Source organism: Cucumis sativus, chromosome 3 (assembly GCF_000004075.3).
Source record: "Cucumis sativus cultivar 9930 chromosome 3, Cucumber_9930_V3, whole genome shotgun sequence".
Taxonomy (NCBI): Eukaryota; Viridiplantae; Streptophyta; class Magnoliopsida; order Cucurbitales; family Cucurbitaceae; genus Cucumis; species Cucumis sativus.
The window spans coordinates 5,233,729-5,255,741 of NC_026657.2; the positions used below are offsets into that span (position 1 = coordinate 5,233,729).

A 22,013-nucleotide genomic window follows, 5' to 3' on the forward strand; every position below is an offset into this window, starting at 1 on the left:
AGGTCACAAAGATATAGGATTAGCTAGTGTCCATTTATTCCACCTCAAACTTGTCAAATTGCCTGTAAATAGTGGCGTTTGGTGGACTTTAAAAGTCACACACAAATTGGGGAGATTTTGAAAATTCTGAGTTTTTATAATTCCTTAATTTAATTTAATATTATATTTCTTCGATATTCGTGTTTCCTTTGTATTTTTTTTTTTTTTTTTGTTCTTCTTATAACTACTTTTGAGTTAACACAAAGTTAGGTTTTTTGAGTTATGAAATTTTAGGTAACAGTACTTTTTTTTCTTCTTTGGGATAAGTTGTTTTTAGTTCATACAAAGTTAGGTTTTCCATCTTTTCTTATTGTTTTGGGTTTGAGTTATAAGATAAAATATTTAGATTGAAATTAAGGTTTAAAATGTCAAAATCAAAATATTATGAAAAGAAAGTAAATTGGAGGTTGTCAATAAATATTTTTATATTAATGGTATGTAAAAATTAAAAAAAAAATGAAAACAAGAATATTGATTTTATTCATAAAAATATTGATTTTTGAGAAGAAAACACAAAATTATTGATTTTATAGGATGAATAGTATCCACTCATTGGTATGTGTATATTAATTGGCTCTTCTCTTTCCTCCGCTTCCTTCCAACCCGGAGTACCATTCTCCGGCCACTCACTTCCTCCCCACTCACCATCTCATTCCAACTCCCCCATGGCTTCGGTGCACGCCACGCCTCCTCACACCTTCACTTCCTTCACCACTGCAAAGCGAGCTCCGGCCCCCTCTCCTCCGCGCGCCTTCATCAATTTCCACGCCCCGAAGCTTCCAGAGCGTTCTATTTTCTCCACAATTGGGCGGAACTCGAATTGGGCCTTGAACTCGGCTGTGGAAGAGTTCGATGTTATCCCGGTGCAGAGTTCTGATTTTACCGACCAACAGGAAGGGGTGGCGCTGGGTCGGGCGGAGAGGGATGGCGCGGAGGGAGAGATGGGGACTGCGGTTGGTGGATTCGGCGAGCTCTCGTTGGGAGGCGCTGGTGAAATTCAGGGGTTTTCTTCTTCTGCTTCTGTTGCCGATGGCGGCGGAACAGAGACCGGGGAAATGGAGAGGGTTATGATTGATCGGATTATCAATGCCACCATTGTTCTTGCGGCGGGTTCTTATGCTCTCACCAAGTTGCTTACCATCGACCAAGATTATTGGCATGTGAGTCATTCTTTTCAATTCCTTCGATTCAGTAGTTTTCTGTGTTTACTAGGGAAGTGAAATTGTATGGTCTGGAATTGCTTTGAATAAGGTTGTGAAGCTAAGTTGAATATACTGTCACTCTTAGACTCATAAATGAAAGGAATAAACTATGCTACTGTGTAGTTCAATCTTAGCTATGGGAAGAAGAAACAGCTAGAACTGGAATTTTTCTGTTTGCATGTTGTTAATCGAAAGTTATGCGGTGATTGGTGATACGAATCATATGATATCTATATCAAGTTTGCTCTACTAAAAGACAGGAATAAATTGGTTAAACGCTTGTAAACTTAAAATTAGCGTGAAACTTCACTGCTTCAGCATTTTGGAAAACTGTGAAGAGTTTCATGCTTTGGGAAAAAGTAAAAAAAAAAAAAAACACCTTCAATTGTTGTAGGAAAGCAGTTGTAGTGTAACTACGTTTCTTTTTTTCTTTTTAAATTAAAAAGAAAAACAAATTCTTGGGTCAGTTGCCAAGAATTACTTGCAAGACGTAGTATCAAGTACCAAAGTTATTAAATAACACGAAGTTCCATCATAAAATCAATTGACATTGAAAAGAGCAACCTAGATAGAAAAAGAGTTCCCCTTGATTTTTCTAACGTGGGATTCTCAACAAAAGTAATTACTTATTGAATGCACTCTACGTTAGTCTTTTGCTAAAAGCACTTATTTTGAAAGGATTCCCTAACACAACCTATTCTGGGAATCAATAAGTTTAGCACTTAGACAACGGTCTAAAGAAGTGTGCTGAGTAATCTTATAGTAACTCACAGTTCAAGCATGTTATCGAAATCTATGCAGCATTCTAATATTTCTTTTCCTTTTAACTGCAGGGATGGACACTTTATGAAATACTGAGATATGCCCCTCAACACAACTGGAGTGCTTATGAGGAAGCTCTTAAGACGCACCCTGTCCTTGCTAAAATGGTGATTAGTGGAGTGGTGTACTCTCTTGGAGATTGGATTGCGCAGGTAAACTCGGTCATACCGTCAACTTTTTGCGCCCCCAAATATCTACTCTTTCTGTGCCTAAGTAGATAGTTTTCTCATTTTTAAATTTGCTCTTGTAGTGTTTTGAAGGAAAGCCTCTGTTTGAATTTGATCGCACACGCATGTTCAGATCAGGCCTCGTTGGCTTTTCTTTACACGGTTCCCTTTCCCACTACTACTATCATTTTTGTGAGGTATGCCTTGTTAATTTTATTCCTCATCCATTGTTTCCGCAAGATGTTTTCTTATCTTAAGATAAACTTCAGTTTGTTAATCTCAGTCCCATTTCTTCACATTAAAGAAGAAATTATCTGTCTTGTGTTTCTAGGGTCTTTTTCCTTTTCAAGATTGGTGGGTAGTTCCTGCAAAAGTAGCCTTCGATCAAACGGCATGGTCGGCAGTTTGGAACAGTATTTATTTCGTGGTATTAGGTTTCCTGCGGCTTGAGTCCCCAGTTTCTATATTTAATGAACTAAAGGCGACATTTTGGCCTATGCTTACTGTAAGAGATTCTATTCTTTTCCTAAATTTTCACATTTCTATGAGTTAGTTGAAGAAGGCAAAACACATTACATTTCTTATTCGTACAAGTGTTGGGAAGTCACTTTCTGCTTTAAATTGTCCATTTCGCAATATTATTCACATATTATCGTATTGTTGTCACAACTCGTCATAGTTTTAGTAGGATAATCTGGGACGAGGTGTGACACTTCAAGTGTAGGCAAGTGTTACATGTACAATAGTGCCTTTTTTTTTGGCTTGTGTACAAAAGGTTGGAAATCAGTTTTGCTTAGTTATACTACACATACAACGAACCGATCAATGACATGTCCAGAGTTTGGATCGGAATTTTATTCACACCATAAGAACTATGAAAATATCATTACCAAAAGTTTGAAGAGTTCTTTTCAACTGAATTTGATGTTGGTTTGTATGGATGCAAACTTAATTTTGAATTATTTTTTGTTCAGGCGGGTTGGAAACTTTGGCCATTTGCTCATCTTATCACATACGGTGTTATTCCTGTAGAACAAAGACTCCTGTGGGTTGATTGTGTGGAGCTTATCTGGGTGACTATACTCTCAACGTAAGCATATAGTAGTATCATCGGTTAGTCATATTATGTTATATTACTTTAGTGGGGAGGTGAGTCCAAATCAAGTATTCAAGTATTGTTGACTGTTGGGCAATATGTTTTCCTGTCATTGCGGTCTCGCCTCACTATAGCTAGTCCTCTCCTAACATTTACTACTTTATCTGATTGCTAGTTACTCAAACGAAAAATCGGAGGCCAGAATCTCAGAGGTAGCAACAGATTTGAGTTCAGATCCTCTTCCCACAGATTCGACTCAGGTATTTTGGTCTTATAACCCTTGATTAAACATTCTATTAAATATACCTTGCTGGAATAACCATTTCTGTTCTGCTTCTTTGGTTTTATCAGAGCTAAGCTTGCAGGAAAAAAACTAAGTACAGATCTGAAGATGGAAACGTTTATTGCTCAGTTAGACTCCGAGAGTGTCAAGAGTACGATCCACTCCCAGAAATGGTATAGCATACACATATAAATATGATTTCAGGTGCAAATATTGATTGTTGTATGTGATTATAGACGTCACATTACATGTATTCTTTTTTCGTTTGATAGCTTTAACATCAACTGTATAAAAAATAATGAAATAAAATAGAATCTTCCACTTCCTTCCATTGGCTCTTCAAGCTTTCCCCATGGCACCAAAGATCCGAAGCTTTAGAAAAAAACTTCTTGAAGCCTCTTTTAAGTTCCTTCACCATCAATTTTTCTGACTAAGGTTGTAGAATGAAGGGGTTAGTTTGCAAGATTAGTTGAGATGTAGACGAACACAAATTGAAAAGTTTGATGTTTGTTATTATTCATTAGTTTGGTTGTGTCACAACATGCATGAAGGACTTAGGGTGCAATTATCCTCAAATAAGGTCCTTCAAGGCAAATTAATTTGGAAAAGGGAAAGCAGAGACGGTGCTTGTATATTCTGGAATATGTAGGATGTTATCTTTTTGGGGGATGGAATAGGGGAATAAATAGGGTTGTGGCAGATGGGGGGATTCCATTGAACACTAAGACCCCACATGTATTACAAATCAAGCGCCATTAATATTGTTTCTCATGACCTTGTTTTGTTTTCTTAGGGATATTCTTCTCATGTGTCACTTGGTTATTATATTGGATGGATTGCTTTAATTTATCAAATATCTATCCCATCATGGCTGAACCGCTGATTTCACTTTTTCTCCTTTAGTAATCATTTGACTTTTGTATTTTTTTTTAAAAAAATAAATTTATTGCTTTGTTATACTTTTTACTTAGGTTTTCACAAACTAAGTTAAGTCTAAAAAATTAGTCGTTTTTTCCTTCATTTTTATTTTAAAATTTAGTTAGGAACTTAAACTCTTACTTCATAAAAAATGCAAGTTACTGTGAAAAAAGAAATGAAAAGAAATGCAAGTTATGGTAAAAGAGAAAAGAAAAGAAATAGACTTAGGTTAAAAATAGAAAAACCAAATGGTCACAAATGCTAGGGTTTTTAATAGAGCATGCATATTGATGGCACATTTACCAAAGTAAGTATTGACATTCACTTTTCTCTTGACATTCGATCTCCAATTCTTGCAATTATTGCACATACTAGTAATCTGTTTTACCCACTAATAAATTAAAAAAGAAAAAGAAAAAAACAATTCTATCTTAATTGTATCTCTTTACATTAGAGAAGATATTTTGCATTAGGTATACGAGTGATACAACTCTATTGACCGTGGAGACAAAATTTTAGAGTTGGATAGGATCACTTGGATTTTAATTTTAAGACAATTGCAAGTATGACACTTAAAAGTATTAACACATAGATTGTAAAAAATCGAAAACATAGCAAATTTTAGTTGTAATATTAAGTTTATATAAACTATATTTTCTATCACTATTAGAAGTCTACCCAGATGAAGACGATGATTTATTGATTTTGTTGTATTTGTAATTCCTTCCAAAAAAATTATTACTATACACTTATTTATTATTTTTAATTACTTTTTTATATTCTCATTCCACCAATTTTGTTATCTTTTATTTACTAACGTTTTAAGAAACTAAGGCAGCATTTGAAACCTAAAACCAAAATGTGCTTTTCATATTTGGACTTGTTAAGAATTTAACTATTTTACTTAATAAGTGACATTTGAATAAATTAAAAGAAAATAGATTTAACTTTTTTCTAAATAAAAAAATTAATTACCAAATGTGGCTTTAATTATTTTATGGAAAGCTAATGCTCTTCCTCGTTTAGGCATAATCTCGACGAACAGAAAGATCAATTTTACTATAATTTGGTTTATTATACTATATTTTAAAATGATACAAATTAGGAAGCTTACAAACAAAAATGATATTAGTGGTAAAAAGATTGCTATTTTCTTCCCAAAATAAATTAGAACAAAAGGAACTCCTGAATTTTCAATGAAATAATCAATTCAACCTTTGAATTTTGATTTGTAACTTAACAAATTAGTTTAACCATTTAATTTCTATATATTTGAAACTTGTTACAATTTGGTCTCTTTATTTTAAATTTCTTACCGTTTATTTCCTAGCATAAAAACTTTTCAAAACTTAAGCTTTCAATTTTGATTATTTGATAGAACTTGTTCTTTCTTTATAAATTTTAAATGAAGTTGACTCTTAATCAACCTTTTAATTTATTTATGTAAGAATTTTCATTAAAGCCGTTCGATATTATATTTCATAATAGAGGCTCAATTATTGTTTTAAAAGCAACTAACTGAGACTAAATTATGTGAGAATGTGTTAAAAATTTAAAATCCATTTTCATGAGCTTTTTGTTTTACATCTTTCCCATCTGTTTTTCTTTAATTTTCCAGTTATTTATTACAAGAAACAACTTTTTTTCTTCCCTATTTAATCATGAAAGGTTACGTTTTTTATTTAAAAAAAGTAATATTTACTACCTTCTCTTTACTTTCTCTTCTCCCAATTTTTCTTTTGAAAATTGAAATTCAAGTATGTGACGAGTGGTGTTAGAGTATATTTAATATAGTTTAAGTACACTATATTTAACGTACCTTAGAGTAATTTGATCTCTTATATGTAAAAGCCTAAGTTAATGGATCACCACTTAATTAGTTAGATAGTGTATTTAAAGTTTCTTTTTTTTAAACATGGATGTATGGTGATCTATTGTAAAACCCTAATACAAGCTTTCTCTCCCTCCCTACTTTTCTTTTTATCTCTTTAAAGTTCTCTCTAACTAATCTATGAAATATTTCAAATGCGTCCTAAAAGGGCATTAAAAAAAATATTCTATAAATCATTTAAATGGAGTAACTTTGGTTCATTCCCACGACATGGTTTGAATTTATTATTCTAATTTGGTCACTAGATTAGTATACAAAAGTTAGACTCTAATACTAAAAGGGTAAGATAAAACTTAGTTTTCATAAACATAATATATATGGTAGGAAAAATAGCTAATTGGCAAATGAAACTTTTCCTTTTGACCTTAGTTTTAGGGCAAACATTTTAGAAGCAATGAATTATGATTTTATTTAACGACTAAGTTCAGATTACTACTCATAGTGGACATACAGATTTTTAATGAATTTTTGCTCTTAAAGATATTGCATATAGAAGGTTGAGTACTCTTGAATCTGGTTGATCATCACGTTTCAGTTACTTTTTTGCTTGGATATAATAAGCATGCATGGTGGTGTAAAGTGATTTTTTAAGAGATCTTGAGAAAATTTCTTTGGAAATTTTGACACTTCTCTCCTATTTTTTGGAATTGCTACGTTAGCTCAATTCAAAATTTTCAGTTTTATCATCTTTATTACACATAATTATAATTGTTTCGCATAATATTGTCAATTCCGATGAAGTTATGTGCTACTACTTTTCCTCAAATTTTTAACTTATTTTAAATTAGAAACTCTTTTATTTTTAAAGAAATTGAATTTGAAAGACCAACTTATCTCTAGAATTGATAAAATAAAAAAAATCATTAAATTTTCACATTGTTCAATCTCAAAATTAAATTGTCTTGAGTAATTTATTTTCTTTCTTTCGTTTACCTCAAAGATATTTCTAAAACTCTATTCTTTTAAAAATTAGTATTGATCTTGCATCAACATTTACATCTACAATATAATATATATATCTAAATGTTGTCTTGATTTAAAATGATGATTAGAAACAATTAATTACTAATAAAGCCAAATTCAAAGTTGATAGATTAAACATTATAGACATGTAAAGTGATTTTGAGACTTGTAGCTTTGATTAAAAAAAATAAATTAATGAGTACGATTATTCTTTTAGTTGTGTTTGATACTTGTTGGCTAAACTTTAAACATTTTGCAATATGGGTTTAGACATTTTTTTTATTACAAAAAACTTTTTTTTTTCAAACAAAATATTTGAAGCTATAACTTTTCTAGCTTTTTCTCAATGCCCTTCAATTTGTTCTTTTCAAAGGATAGCAAAATATTTGGTGCACATCTACTCATTGCAAATGTAAGCTTGGTGACATGCATATACAATAGCATTCAATTCTTGGTGTTACACTATTTATCCACTTTAATTCTTTTTACCCCCAAAAAACAAAAGTATTTCATATTGTAAAAATATATTAATTACAATAAATAAAAATCTATGTGTGGGATCTACATTATTAAAAGAAAAAAAAATTATACGATAGATGAGGCTAATTAACTCTTAGAGGTTGATGGGTAGGCTTAGAGTGGAAGTATCAATCACATAAATAATAATTTCTTTTGATATCTAATCCAAAATTAAGCACTAATAATTCAAACCATTGTAAAGTTGTTTTGTACTTTTTCCTCACAATGGAATGCAATTAAAAGAGGTATTAAATATGGGGTAGTTTTAAGATAATGATTCCTATTTAGATAATTATGGGAATGGTCCCATTTAGCCATAAAAAAAATTTCTTCTTATTATTTTTAAAAATATATTAAATATATTTGTAAACAATTTTTAAAAAAATGAATAAAAAGCCAACTTTGTGACGCATGAGAGTCTTTCTTCTTGTCAATTTCTTTATGTGACCTCATGGAATATGCTTAATAGCTATATCTTATCAAATATAATATGAAAGAAAATGACAACCACACTCAAATATCTACTTAATGATCTTTTTCCTTGTTTAGGATTTGGAGAAATTTGATTTTCTATTTTAATTAAAGTTGGCTATTTGTGATTATGATGGAGAGGCAAAAGGAAAATTTAATTCTTGAGCTTGCATTGATATTTATATGAATGTGCTATTTATCTTACAAATCTTATTTGATATTTTTTTTTTTTTGGAAATTTAATTCAATTGGGTTTGGATCATACCCAAATCTTTCATATAGTACTTTTGTTGTAATTTGACTGTTGAAATTTTAAATATTTTCTAGATCCATAAGAATAATTTTTTCTTAAAATAAATGAATAAGTAGTGGGCTTATTAGATAATGATTTTTACTTTAGTTTTCATTTTCTAAATTATGTTTATTCCCTTTTAATTTAGTTTAAGTTTTGTAATAATGCATTTTAGAATCTAAGTAAATATTTAAAAACTAAAAACTACAATACCTTTCAATATATATTTTTCAAAATTAAAAAAATTGGCTAATTTTTTTTTTTAAATTGAAAATTAAAAAATTTGAAATGTAAAAGCAGTTTTCATATATTTAATTAATTTGACAACGTGAGCATAATAAGATATCAATAATCTCTTTTATATGCTAGAGATCAGAATCATCTTTCCCACCCCCATTTTTCTAGTTTGAACTTAAAAGAAAATTAAATTTATTTATATATATATATATATATATAAAACTAACAACAAAATCTTTATTGAAAAATGAGGTCTATAAATTTTTCCATAGAAATCAACCTTCCTTGAACTATATTATAATTTTGATTAAGTATAAGTTCAATTATATATTCCAATTTCTCTAAATATTAATAAATGAAAGAGATGTATCATATCAAGGAAACTATCATAATAATCCTTATTCGTGAGTACTTTGAAATAATATAAATGATATAATTAGTGTTTGGTTCCTCAGAAAAGAAAATATATCATATTTCCATCTTTTTTCTTCCCACATCTATGTTCATGAAACAAAATATCAAATTGTGAAGATCATTTATAATCAATCCTCAATTTTCAATTAAATTCCATTTCAGGTACATACTTATATTATTAACTTCAAAGTCAAGAGATTTGATAAAAAAAATCATTTGGATATATATATATATATATATTAAATTCAAGATCTAGATGGGAAAAAAGGAAGATTTGTTAGAAAAGAAATAAGATATCTTTCCCATTAGGGTTTGTAATAAGTAGGCAAAATTTCACATGAATAAACCTAAGTCGGACCATGCATCTGCACGTGAGTCTAGAGATAGACAAAATAATAAAAGAAAAGAAATGAAAATAAAAAGAAAAATAATGAAATTATAAAATTGCATAAAAATTAAAATTATATATATGGAAGCAGTACATTTAATTTAGATTTTACATTATGCATATAAATAGACCATATAATATATATGATTAATTAACTACTCTGTACAAAAGGGTTATTACCACTGTTCTATTTCTTCAAACAAAAAAGAAAAGAAAAGAAAAGAAAAAGAAAACTATATGTATACATTGGCCTCCTTTCAAATGGGTATGGAATCTATAATAATTATGTAGAAAATATTAATTTATGCCCTCAATTTTGAAATTGGTCATCAAAGAGAGTGTTTTTGTTTTTTGTTTTAATTTATTTATTTTTTTGAGGTTTTTGTGTTTTTTAATCTGGAAAATGTCTCTATATACCAACATTACCTACTACCAAACTAAAACCCCTGAATACCTATATATCCAAATAACATTTCTCTAAAATCTAAATCATTTAGTTTAAAAACTTAAATTACCTGATTCAACTAGGTTGAAATGGCCTGGATTGTCTAAGAGTACCAATTTGCACCTGGGATTTGATATGCAGGACGGAAAAGGCCATCTCCAATGGAAGCAAGGACGGAGTGGGCGCCACTGTGGTGGTGCAAAGGTGGGGGTGGCGTTTGCGGGAGGTTGGTGAGTAGAGTGGTGAAGGAGGAAGTTGAATTTTGGAGATTATTGTGACTACTACTATGAGTCCTTGTAATGGAAGTAGAAGCCCCATCAGTAGTGTTTTCAAAATGTAATCTCTTGTTTGATGAAATGCCCGAATGATCTTGATCTTCATCACTCCAAAAAAGAGAGGCAGGACGTTTTGAATTGGTACCATTGCTAACAGCTCCATTATTATTATTATCATTGTTATTGTTGGCCACTATACCTTGAAGCAAATTTTGGTCATTTTCAAGCAATGTAGAGTAATTAATACCCAACTTTGGATATTGATCATTTAGCCTCAAGGAATGTGGTATTGATCCTATCATTTCTTCCATTGAATCTTCCCTTTCTTGATCCATTGGCCTGTGTGAGTTGTTCTTCTTGTAAATTCGGCATAATACCCAATCATCGAGCTAAATTAATTAAAAGAAAGAAATCATGATTGGACTACGGAACTTATTTATTTTATTTATTTGTAAATATAAAGTACTTAATTAAATAGGTGTATTCAGAGCTTAAAAATAAAAAGAAAAAGAAAAAAAGAAAAAGAAAAAAGAAAAAAGAAAAAAGAAAAAAGATTGAAATAGGGATTTATTGAATTACCTTCAAAGAGTTTTTCTTGTTGGCCAAATCATAGCCAGGAGGCTTATTGATACAAGGCTTATTATCCGCCAACCTATATTCATGCATAATCCAATTGGTTTTGATTCCCTTAGGCGGCTTTCCGCCGTAGAATACTAGCGCCTTTTTCACCCCAACCTTCTGATTACTTCCATCCGAGGCCAACACCGGCTTATCCGTCCCCGTCGCCTTCCAATACCCAGACGTCGCTGCTCGATTGGGTCGCGCACCATTCGGGTACTTCCTTTCCCTTGGACTAAAGAAGTACCATTCCTGTTCTCCAAACGTAGCTTTTGCTGTGGACACAAATTTTTAATTAATTAATTACCATATATATTTTTTGAAAGCATCTAAAAAAAGTCAATTTCTAAATTAGAGGACGTACCCGGAAGCTCCCAAGGATCGAATTTGTAGAGATCGACCTCAGCGATGATGGCGACGGGCAAAGGGGAAGAATTGGCTTTCTTTTTGAGATAGTGAACGACGAGCTCTTCATCGGTGGGATGAAATCGGAAGCCAGGCGGTAAATTGGGCTGCTGTGGTCCGGCGGATGAGTCGGTGCTCTCCATCATCCAGGTTTTTTTGTTATTCCGATGGAATACTGTAAAATTTAGTGGAGAAGAAGAGAAGGAAGAAAATGGTGGGAATTAGGAAATTGGGGTTTATTTTATATTTTTGAGTAACTAAAAAATGTAGCACAAAACAGGCAAAGCCGATCTTTTAAACGGAGTAGAAAGAGAGATGGGTATGATCAGAGGCGGGTGGGAGTAGGTTAGTGTTTAAAGGTAAAGCAAATGGGATGCGAGGGGTTGGAAGGTAGGGGTATTATGGTGTTTTGAGTCCCTTCAATTGAGCATTGATTCGAGCAGAGTTGAAGGAATATGATGTAGACGATGCCTACCGGAGGCTGATGCGAAGTATAACTGGAGCCGTTAAGTGCCCGCCGCGTGTGAACTCAATCTTGAATAGTAACTTGACACGTGTGACACTGATCTGTGGGGACCACTCTCCACACACACACACACACAAAATAATAATTCAAAAATGAGATATTAGAGTGGGACCCTCTGCAAAATTCCCCTCCCAAAAATCCTTTTTGTTGTCTGATTTTCTTTTCTTTTCTTTTCTTTTCTTTTCTTTTATAATAATAAGAACTCTCAAAAAACTATATTTATTTACCCCACTTTTTCATAAATAGCAAAATATCTAAATTATTTACTACCTATAACAAAATTCCTTAAAATTTCTATCCTTTATTAATTATAATTTTTTTTTATTTTGTAAATAGTTTTTATATTTTATTATCTATGATAAATCTCTTTTATTTATTTATATTCTTCTTATTTTCTCTCCCTCTCTCTCATTTGAACATGTTGTTTTAAAATGAAGAGCATTCTTAATTTGGGTGCCCTAGTTTTCTACTTTCTAAATTTAGTTTTGCATTTATTTTATTATTTTCTTTTTATATTCATTATTTTTTCAATTCTCAAACTATAATCGGTTTGATAATTCATCTTTGTTTGTTTATTGTCTCTATATTTAGTTTTTCACTATTAAATCAGAAAAATAAAATAAATAAAAATTATTCTCTATCTTAAAACTAAAATAATAATAAATTTTCAAGGCTTTTCTTTTTTTAATTTTAAAATGTGAACGTCTCAAATATGTAAAAATAAAATGTTGATGACTTGGATGTTTACGTTAAAATTAAATTAAAAAATTATCATTAAATATATATATAAATGAATGGATAAGAATCTTACCCTTTTCAAATAAGTTTAAATTATTGTTAGCATTAGATCACATGACATTTTAATATTTTAATAAATTATAGAATATGGAGGGTGGGTTCTAGAATCAAGATTTTTAGAAGAGCTTTAAGAAAGGAAAAGAAAAAAAAAGGTTTAACATTAGTAATTTTCAATGAAAGAAAAGTGAAATTAAAAGTAAAATAATTATGGAATGGAGTAAAAAAATGATGTAATATTTTAGGTGTGTAAGTAGAACAGTTCAACTAAATGTTGATTTGCTACTAGCAAACGAACCTAATGTGGAGTGAAATCTAAGGATGGATATGTAGAAAGTGAAGTGAAAAATCCTTACTTCCTTTTTAGATCATTGTCTAACCATTCTCAAACAATCATCCTACAATTTTAAATACACTCTAAATAGAAGCTATTTAGAAAAACAAACTCATATGTTATCGTAGCTCAAACCTAATTCAGTTTAACTAGTTTAGATGTATATATACTTCAATTAAAAAGTTTGAAATAGTTGTAATCTTTGTTCCAACCTTTTCTTAGGCAAATAGAACAAAGAACAAATAACACTTACGATAATTTTTTTTCAAAGATTAAAGAACATTTTCTTGAAATGAATATGACAAAATTAAATTAACAACATTTTCAATAAGAAGAATACGTACGTGTCTTTATTCTTAGTAAAAGAAAAAGTAGCTTGTCACATAATTATTTCCGCTCAATCAAATATAAATCCCTACTTCAATTGTAAGCTTAAAGCTTATTCAATCTCGAGAATTTGTTAATATTGAGTATATTTATATGTTTAAAAGAATTTGAAATGTAGATAATTGAACATTGAGTATATTTATATGTTTAAAAGAATTTGAAATGTAGATAATTGAACAAAGAAGGGAGAATGGTGTGGAATGAAGTTAATTAAGGGGAAGGTAGAGAAGAGTTTTGGGTTATATGGCCAAAATGTTTAAAAGGATGATCCCATGATGAAGTTTGTGGCCCCAAATGTTGGTAAATGATATATCATAGGGTCCCTCTAAGTGCCCCCAAATTGTTTTAAATCCCACTACAAAATCTTACCCTTTTCATCATCATATTGCCTCTCTCTCACCTATATACTAAATTCTCTTTTACATGATTTTGACTTCACTAACTATTACATTTTCTTTTTCATTCTTCTTCTTCTTCTTTTAAATCATATTTCCATCTTTTAAACAGCACAAACCTTTTACTAAAACAAAAAAAGAATTATAATCACAATATGATTTAAATCTCTATTGTCAGAGAATACGAAAATGTTCTTAATTGACTTGGTTTTACCGTTCTCTAAAGCAGTCTAGTATATCTTAGAATCGATGTGCTCTCCAATAAAACACTCACAAGCTTAGTCGTCAAACTTAAAAAAATGTTGGTTAAAGTTGCTTGCTGCAAACATGATATTCTCTACGACATACGTTGAACGAACAAGCAAAACAACATATGCGAAAACCCTAGCCACAAAACCTTATTGAACATAAGTAGCAGCACACTAGAAAAATGAAAGAATAATTCCATAATAACTCGACAGAGCTCCAAAAAAAGGGAATAATCCATAAATTAAATCTACAAAGTAATATAAATATGTAAATAAATATTTTGCAAGAACCACAACCACTATAACAATTGTTGAGGCAGACAACAACACTTTAAAACGAGATTTAGGGTTCACACACATGTGAAGAGTTAATCACATGCACGTGACTTTTAATATTAGATAGTATGTGGTTTCATCTCAAAACCAATTCACAATGACAATAAGTGAGTTTCACTAATTTTTTTCAACGTGGTGATTTTCAACATCTCAACGTTATTAATCAATGATTGCTTTTTTAAAAAGTTATTTAAATAACTTCATTGGTAATAGAATCTAGTGAATGGCTTACAATATATGACTAAAGCTGATTGATGTGAATGCATCAATAATTTGATGAAAGAACAAAATTGAAAGTAAATGTACATATATAACACATTTTCCTAAATTTAATTTGTAATGTTACTCACATATTTTTTTCAAACCCGGTTATAAAAATTGAACATTTTCAAAAATAACAAAATAGCAGACATCATAAACTCTCTAATCCATTTATACTATTTTGATATATTTTATAAATAGTTTAATTTATTTTTTCATCTCTAATCATTTTCATATATATATATACACACGTTTATGGGATGAGTAAGACAATATTAAAAAGTAAGTATGGTGTAGGATTTTAGCAATTGAACTATGAGTTTATATGTATTGATTTATTTATTTGAATAATTAAAACATTTCTAATTAAGTAGGAGCTAATAAAAAATGTAGAGAAGTAAGAAGAGAGTATTTCCAATATCTTTTTATAATAGGGTGTTTAGTTGACTTAAAAATATTATTTAAGTTAAATAAAAAGATTTGACGTTTGATATAAAAGAATAGATTTTAGATAAATGGGAATATATATATATTTCATTTAAATTTAATAAATAAATCTGAACAACCTGATAAATGGAATAATTACTAACTTTATCAACTTTGGCCCATTCCATACACATTTCCTATCTTTGTCTCTCTCAATAAATATATCTTCAAATTTTTGCTCAAATTAACATTTTATTATTTTCTTTATCTCATAAGTCTTTTCCAATTATGACTGATGACATCATTAATGTGAGACTTTTTAAAAATCATGTTATTTTAATAAATAATTATAAAAATAGTTGAGATGAAAAATATTTGATAAATATAGGTGTTGAAAAACCCTTGATTTCACTTACATGATATTAGTCTTGCTCGAATAATATAATACAGAATTGAATCCAATACATATAAGATGAGAAACTCACCATATTGACGGTGAAAAACCACTAAGCCAATAACTTTTTAAAAAATTATCTGGCAACCATATTTACCAACACTACAAGAAAATGAGGATCTTTCAAGGCACAAAAACATAGGAAGATATATGAAAAAGCGTCGAATTTTTTTTTCAATGCATAAATTCGCATCGGGATCGGAGTAAAAAAAATGAGTCAGGAGATAATCTCCCGATGCACAAAATGTAGCATCAAGAGATCCTTGAAAAAAATGCTGCAAAACTTAGAACGAGATCTAAGCAAACGAATGGAAAAATTAGCAAAACTAAGGCAAAATTAGAAGAAACCTAGAAGAGATCTAATCAAATCTAAACATAAGAAAGAAGGAATAAAGAAATACCTTCAGGAACAATAACGTTATTATATAATAAAATCAACAACAATAACAAAGACTAACACATATTTAATATTTTTTCTCAATATCAGACTAAAATAAAAAGTAAAAACAAAAACAAACACTTACCAGCGAGGGGCAAATGGCGGCAACGATAGAAGGCAACGACGGACGGTGACGACAAGGAGAAAAACACACAAGAGAAGGCCTTGACAATCACAAAAACATACCCATATATTTAGTATTTTTTTCTCAAACTCAAACCAAAACAAAGAAAAAAAAAAAAACAAACACTTACCGCCGAGGGGCGAATGACGACTCACAAGCATCGACGACGATGAGCAACAGACGGTGGACGACGAGCGACGATGGACCTTCTTCTTCCTCTTTTGGCCTTCAAACCCTTCGTCTCCCTCGTTTTTGGTCTCTCTTTCCATCATTGTTTACTAACACATATCTGTTTTACGGAACTGAAAATGGTATTTGAAGGGGAACGCCCGACGCACTACGACAAGCATCAGGTGTTCTCCACTACTTCCGACGTATGACTAAACACATCGAAATAAAAAGAAATACTTTTTAATTATTTTATTTATGTTAACATCATGTCAGAAATGTGTTGGACATTCCCGACGTTTGACTAACAGTGTTAGGAATGCTAAGAAATATTTTTTTATTATTTCCATTTATGTCGAGTCATGTTGGAAATGTGTCGGGCATTCTCGATGGTTGAACAACGACGTCGAAATTGCCTGTTCCATTCTTGACGTTTAACACTCGATGTCGAGGGATGGAGGAACTTTTGACTTGAGTCCGACGACGTCGGCAAAAGTGATGTCTCCTATCTCGAGTTTCTAAGAAAGCGTCGAAAAATATCTATTTTCTTGTAGTGGAATCTTAAGATGGAAATTGTGGATCTAGTATCTGACGTCCACCCTCTGATGTGGTAGCCTACAGTAAACGAATGGAACCTGACGCCTGGATTAGATCCACAAATTTTACATTTATTTTTGTCAATAAATTTTATTTTGCTATATTTTTGTCATTTATTTATATTCTTATGTTATTATCATAATAAATTTGCTCAAGACCATGTTTTTATCAAATTTTTAACAACTATATTATTATTTTTAATTAATCCAATTATGTGACCATTGTGAAACTCCCTCCCTTACACACATAAAGGAAAGAAAGCAATTCTCTTGGTGATTGATGGATGATAAAAAATGCAATCTTTATTCAGTGACTGTGAGAAAATAACGTAGATCCAACCATAAACTTTATAACATTGTACTAAAGTGTTTTAACTAAAGTGTTTTAGATACTTATAAAAAAAAATTCTTATTATTCAAGAAGTTTCTTAGTGACAGTTTTGGGTCATTGAGTGATACAATTTGTCAAAGATCTAAAAAATAGCACAAAATCAAGAAAAGATCAAAGCTAATAATTGAGGAAACAACATGAACAACGAGAGACAGAGAACATAACACAAACACGTTGGTAACCCAGTTCTCGGTGCCACAACACCTAGAACTACGACGTCATGACAATACAAGATATAAGCTTTTCTCCGTCGCAGCAACACGTCGTCGAAACCCTCACCCATGTCGCGAAAGTTTACCGCATCGTCATCGACGACGTTGGTAGGAATGTTGAGGAAAGCTCATTGGGGATACTTTCCGCGATGCAGATAATGTCAATGATGGGGAAACTTTCTCGGACGCATTAGTCAGTACGTCGCAGACGACTTTCGAGGTGTGGCGTCGCAAAAGACGTCTGCGGCGCGCCGTCGCGAAAGGCTTTAATTTTTTTATTTTATTTTATTTATTTATTTTTATTTTATTTATTTTAACTAAGTCAATCTTTCACTCAATTCATGAAATATTCTTTGCACCTTCGGACAGACGGGTCCTCCGGACCTGTGACGCCTCCGGACGGAAAGGAAAGCCTATACATTAGTCCTCCGCAAAATTCTTTGCTCCTCCTACGTCTTCCTTTCACTTTTGATTCCTTGAACTTCAAACCCTTAAACTTCTCTTCTTTTCCTTCTGTTCATTGATTTGGTTCAAATAACTTCAAATGAGGCCTGAAAGTTTAGTTAGAGTTCTCCGTTAGGGTGTCTCGATAGCTAGATTCATTGCCTTTGGTAAATTCTTTGATTCAAAAAGGAAAGTAGGCATCTTATCTTTCGTGAATGCCTTTTCTTTTGCCTTGTGGCTTGGATCAAAGGTAATAAAATTTGCAGTAAAATGATTAAAATAAAAATATTTTCATTCATTAAAAAAAGATATATGAAATATGCTAAATATAAAAAAATAATTACATAATTCAAAACAATAAATTAAAAAAATGAACGTGATATTTTGGTGCAGGCTTCGACCCCTTAGTAGTGATATTTTAGTACAATGAATGTGCACACACACACGCACACAACAAGTTTGATCTATATGAAGGAACACTTGTCTTCGAGAAAAACGATTATCTTACTTGCAAAAAGATACAAAACAAATGGCAGAACACCACAAATAAATATAATCATCTGCACGTTATAATCAAAGATGAAATCCTAAGAAACAACATCAACTTCTAACTTCCGAAAATGAAATTTGTTCTCTAAATAAAGCATAACAAGGTCAATTTATGGTCACTAAATCTTTCACATTGATAAGCCAATAAATCATTCAAATCTATCGAAAATAAATTGAAGCCACTAGGTTTCTTTGATGAAGAATTTTGTTTGACCCCTAAGTAGAAGGCGATCAAAATTTCCAAACGATCCTAGAATTTGAAGCAAGTGAAGAAAGGGTGAAAGATAAAATAGATAGTTCTTTTTCCTTACAATAGAGCTTAATATTTTTTCATCCTTGCTCGTGATTTTTACCCTAATTTGTTAAGTATTTTTCCATGTAAAATTATTATATGTTATTCTCTCTATTCTCCTTCTTCTTTATATTTATTCCAATTTATTTTAGCTTCGATACTCAATTCAATCATGATCCTTTTTCAACCACAAACTCTATTGTTGTAGATTATTCATATAATTTGTGATTTAGTACTTCTAGAAACGAGTCCTTATTAATTGATAATTTTGCAACTACATTTTTTTTATTTAGGGAAAGTCTCATTCTTTCTACTTACAAGCTAAAGAAAACCTTTTATTCCCATTATAGTTTTATATTTTTGAATTGTTCATATTTATATTATTTCCGATCCATAATTTAAAAAAGAAAAAAGAAAAAGAAAAAGAAAAAGGAAAATTATATCCAAGAATGGCGGTTGGAGATATAATTTACAAAAAATACGTAGACAAAAGGTAAATGATAGACAAAAGAAAAAGTAATATAATGGGAAATATAATGCAAGAACAAATAATAATAACAATAACAATAACAATAATAAAAAGGAAGTTCCATTTTTTAGATAAAGCAATCATTTGTTGTGTTGATTAATTATTCTCTTTGTCTAAATGAATCATTCCAACTTCCTTTCTCTTAAAGTTGGATCACAAACCAAGAACTCTATTCTTGTATGAGTCACACATGTTGGAAACATCTTTCATATCTTCATATAAAAATTAGTGGTGTCTTTGAAACAGGTTTTAAAAATAATACATTTCCACATTAAACTACTTTTTTATATCTACGCACAATAAAAGAAAATTGATAATTTAATATTTAGATTATCAAAGTTTTGGATATTTTTAGAGATCTAAGTTAACTTCTTCTAATCAATTTGCTGATGCTCCTTATACAAGGTTGTATCAAATTTGAATGGTTCAAATTTTGTTTATCTATATATATATATAAAATAAAGTTGTTTTATATATGTTGTTTGTAGACCATCCTTGTAATTTACTTGCAACATTTGCATTTGCGCATACGCTAGTAGAGAGAGAATAATTTTCTTAAAGATAACACTTTGGAAGTATATATGTTTCGACTCTACATTGACTTTTTTGGAAGTATATACGCTATTAGGTAATATTGTTTGCACTGTGGATGAAAAAATGTGAATATTTATTTGGCTAATTATGGAGACCAACCCATAAGGTTAGTCATTAAGCTATAACGTCAAAATATGGAGGTCTACCCTATGCTAACAAAAATTATGCCCTAAAGGATTGTTTGTATCGAGGGAATTAAGACGAGAATAGGAGTGAGAATGAGTATGGGATAAAGATGTTGTTTGGTACAAAATTTTGTAGTTTAAGGATGAAAAATAAGCAATTCTCGAGCATTATTTATACATATGAACTATACACATACTTATTTTCTTCTTGTCCACTCTTTTTTCTCTTTTAATATATTTTTTATTCTTCTATTCTATATATTTATTAAAGCTAATTAATTTAAGTTCATTACATGAAATTAAATTTGTCATGGTTTATAAAATTACATTAATATTTAAATTATAGCGTATGCATTTATAACTACCCTAATCCAATAATTTAATATATATATATATATATATATATATATATATATATATATATATATATATATATATATATATATATAAAAAAATTAATATATACTTACTTTTTATTTTAGTTTAATAAATGAGTTTATACATACACATATATACTCATACTTTTTTTAAAAAAAATAAACGGTAAAGAATGGATGCAATAATACTATTAATTAATTAATTAATTGTATTCGTAGTTAGATCATTATAATTAATATAATATGAGTTTATTCCTTAATAATTTTATAGTTAGTTTATTGACACTAATCATAATTTAATAATTATATACATTAATGTAACTTATATCCTATAAAATTACTCATTTTACATACACTAGCAATTAATAATTTAATTAATATTATTATTTGATATTTTCTCAAAATTTTAAATTAGGTATATTGTTTATCAATTAATAAAAACAAAAATTTATAGAATTTTTATGATTAATTTTACAAATGAAATACAAAAGGAATTTATTTCCATACATTCTTAAAACAATTTACGTGCACAATCAAACACATGCATCCTTAATTCTTAAATTTATTATTCCTAGATATCATTAATTTTCAAGAATCTTATTTTCATCTCAGTTCTCTCAATCGAAACGGTCCTTAAGTGTCGAACATTTTTGCATGCTTGAATCACTAGTGTAATAGATATAGCTATTGGTATTGATTTTTTTTTGTTTTGAAAAAGATACGATGAGTTAGTAGGTGCACCAATACATCTCCACTAGGTAGACACTCCCTTAGCACCATCATAATTCCTACTTCATTAATAATAAGATTTAAGTACAAGAAGAAAAGAAATACAAAAAGGGCTAGAGAGATTAATTAACTAATGGAATCGATTAATTAACTAATGATTTAATTAAATAATGAACTTGATTAATTAGTAAATAATGGTTATGAAACCTATTTCTATATAATCTAGAAGGCTCATGACATCAAAGACAGAACACTGAAATACATCCGAACTTCTATACTCTTTAGCTCTCTAAACAAATTTTTAACTTAATCATCAAGCACCACACTGGTGTGAATTTATCTATATTTGCAAAAATAGGATTGTAGAAGAGGAAGAATTGGCAAGAGAAAAGTCTAGCTCTTTATATATATGATTCCATGATTTTTGGAGTAAAATATATTGTAAGTATATACAGAAAGTTTGGAAGATACACTCATCCACAACAAAGTATGCCTAAAAAATAAAAGAAAATAACCATTTATAATTTGGGCTTTAAAGAAAGAGGTAATAAAGAATAAAAGAGCAAAAATGGACTTGTTAATGGGTAGTCTTAAGACCTCCTACAAATTGAGGGCAGCGACATCGACCATAGTGAGCTTTCGTTTAACTTGTTTTGTTTTCGATCTCAACATGTTTTGTTTTGGAGTGGAGTACATGATTAAGACTTAGATGAATTGCAAATAAGTTGTCACAACACAAAACATCGGGATGATGTAAGATAATATTAAGATTAGTTAAAAGAGAACGAACCCATACCATTTCAGTAGTTACAAGAGCAAGACAACAGTATTCCACTT

At 30.2% G+C, this 22,013-nt stretch overlaps 2 protein-coding genes across 2 annotated transcripts; one reads left to right on the top strand and one right to left on the bottom strand.

The window, feature by feature from the left end:
* The first annotated feature begins 596 nt into the window (after positions 1-596).
* LOC101205134 lies at positions 597-4,380 on the top strand. Its single transcript, XM_004149240.3, has 7 exons — positions 597-1,199; positions 2,075-2,215; positions 2,314-2,427; positions 2,562-2,735; positions 3,205-3,320; positions 3,502-3,586; positions 3,678-4,380. Exons 1-7 carry the CDS (start codon positions 597-599, stop codon positions 3,681-3,683), a joined length of 1,239 nt encoding a protein of 412 aa, XP_004149288.2. The 3' UTR covers positions 3,684-4,380.
* Positions 4,381-9,818: 5,438 nt separating this feature from the next.
* Positions 9,819-11,774, bottom strand: LOC101204885 (NAC transcription factor 25). Its single transcript, XM_004149239.3, has 3 exons — positions 11,405-11,774; positions 11,002-11,315; positions 9,819-10,811 (listed from the first exon to the last, which is right to left on the bottom strand). Exons 1-3 carry the CDS (start codon positions 11,589-11,591, stop codon positions 10,251-10,253), a joined length of 1,062 nt encoding a protein of 353 aa, XP_004149287.1. The 5' UTR covers positions 11,592-11,774; the 3' UTR covers positions 9,819-10,250.
* Between the last annotated feature and the right edge of the window lie 10,239 nt (positions 11,775-22,013).

Excerpts from the sequence above, each read along its gene's own strand:
- LOC101205134 (XM_004149240.3), top strand. The coding sequence starts at position 597 with ATGTGTATATTAATTGGCTCTTCTCTTTCCTCCGCTTCCTTCCAACCC. Across the intron at positions 1,200-2,074 it reads TCGACCAAGATTATTGGCAT|GGATGGACACTTTATGAAAT; the intron begins GTGAGTCATTCT and ends TTTTAACTGCAG. Across the intron at positions 2,216-2,313 it reads TTGGAGATTGGATTGCGCAG|TGTTTTGAAGGAAAGCCTCT; the intron begins GTAAACTCGGTC and ends TTGCTCTTGTAG.
- LOC101204885 (XM_004149239.3), bottom strand. The coding sequence starts at position 11,591 with ATGATGGAGAGCACCGACTCATCCGCCGGACCACAGCAGCCCAATTTA. Across the intron at positions 11,316-11,404 it reads CGATCCTTGGGAGCTTCCGG|CAAAAGCTACGTTTGGAGAA; the intron begins GTACGTCCTCTA and ends TTGTGTCCACAG. Across the intron at positions 10,812-11,001 it reads ACAAGAAAAACTCTTTGAAG|CTCGATGATTGGGTATTATG; the intron begins GTAATTCAATAA and ends TAATTAATTTAG.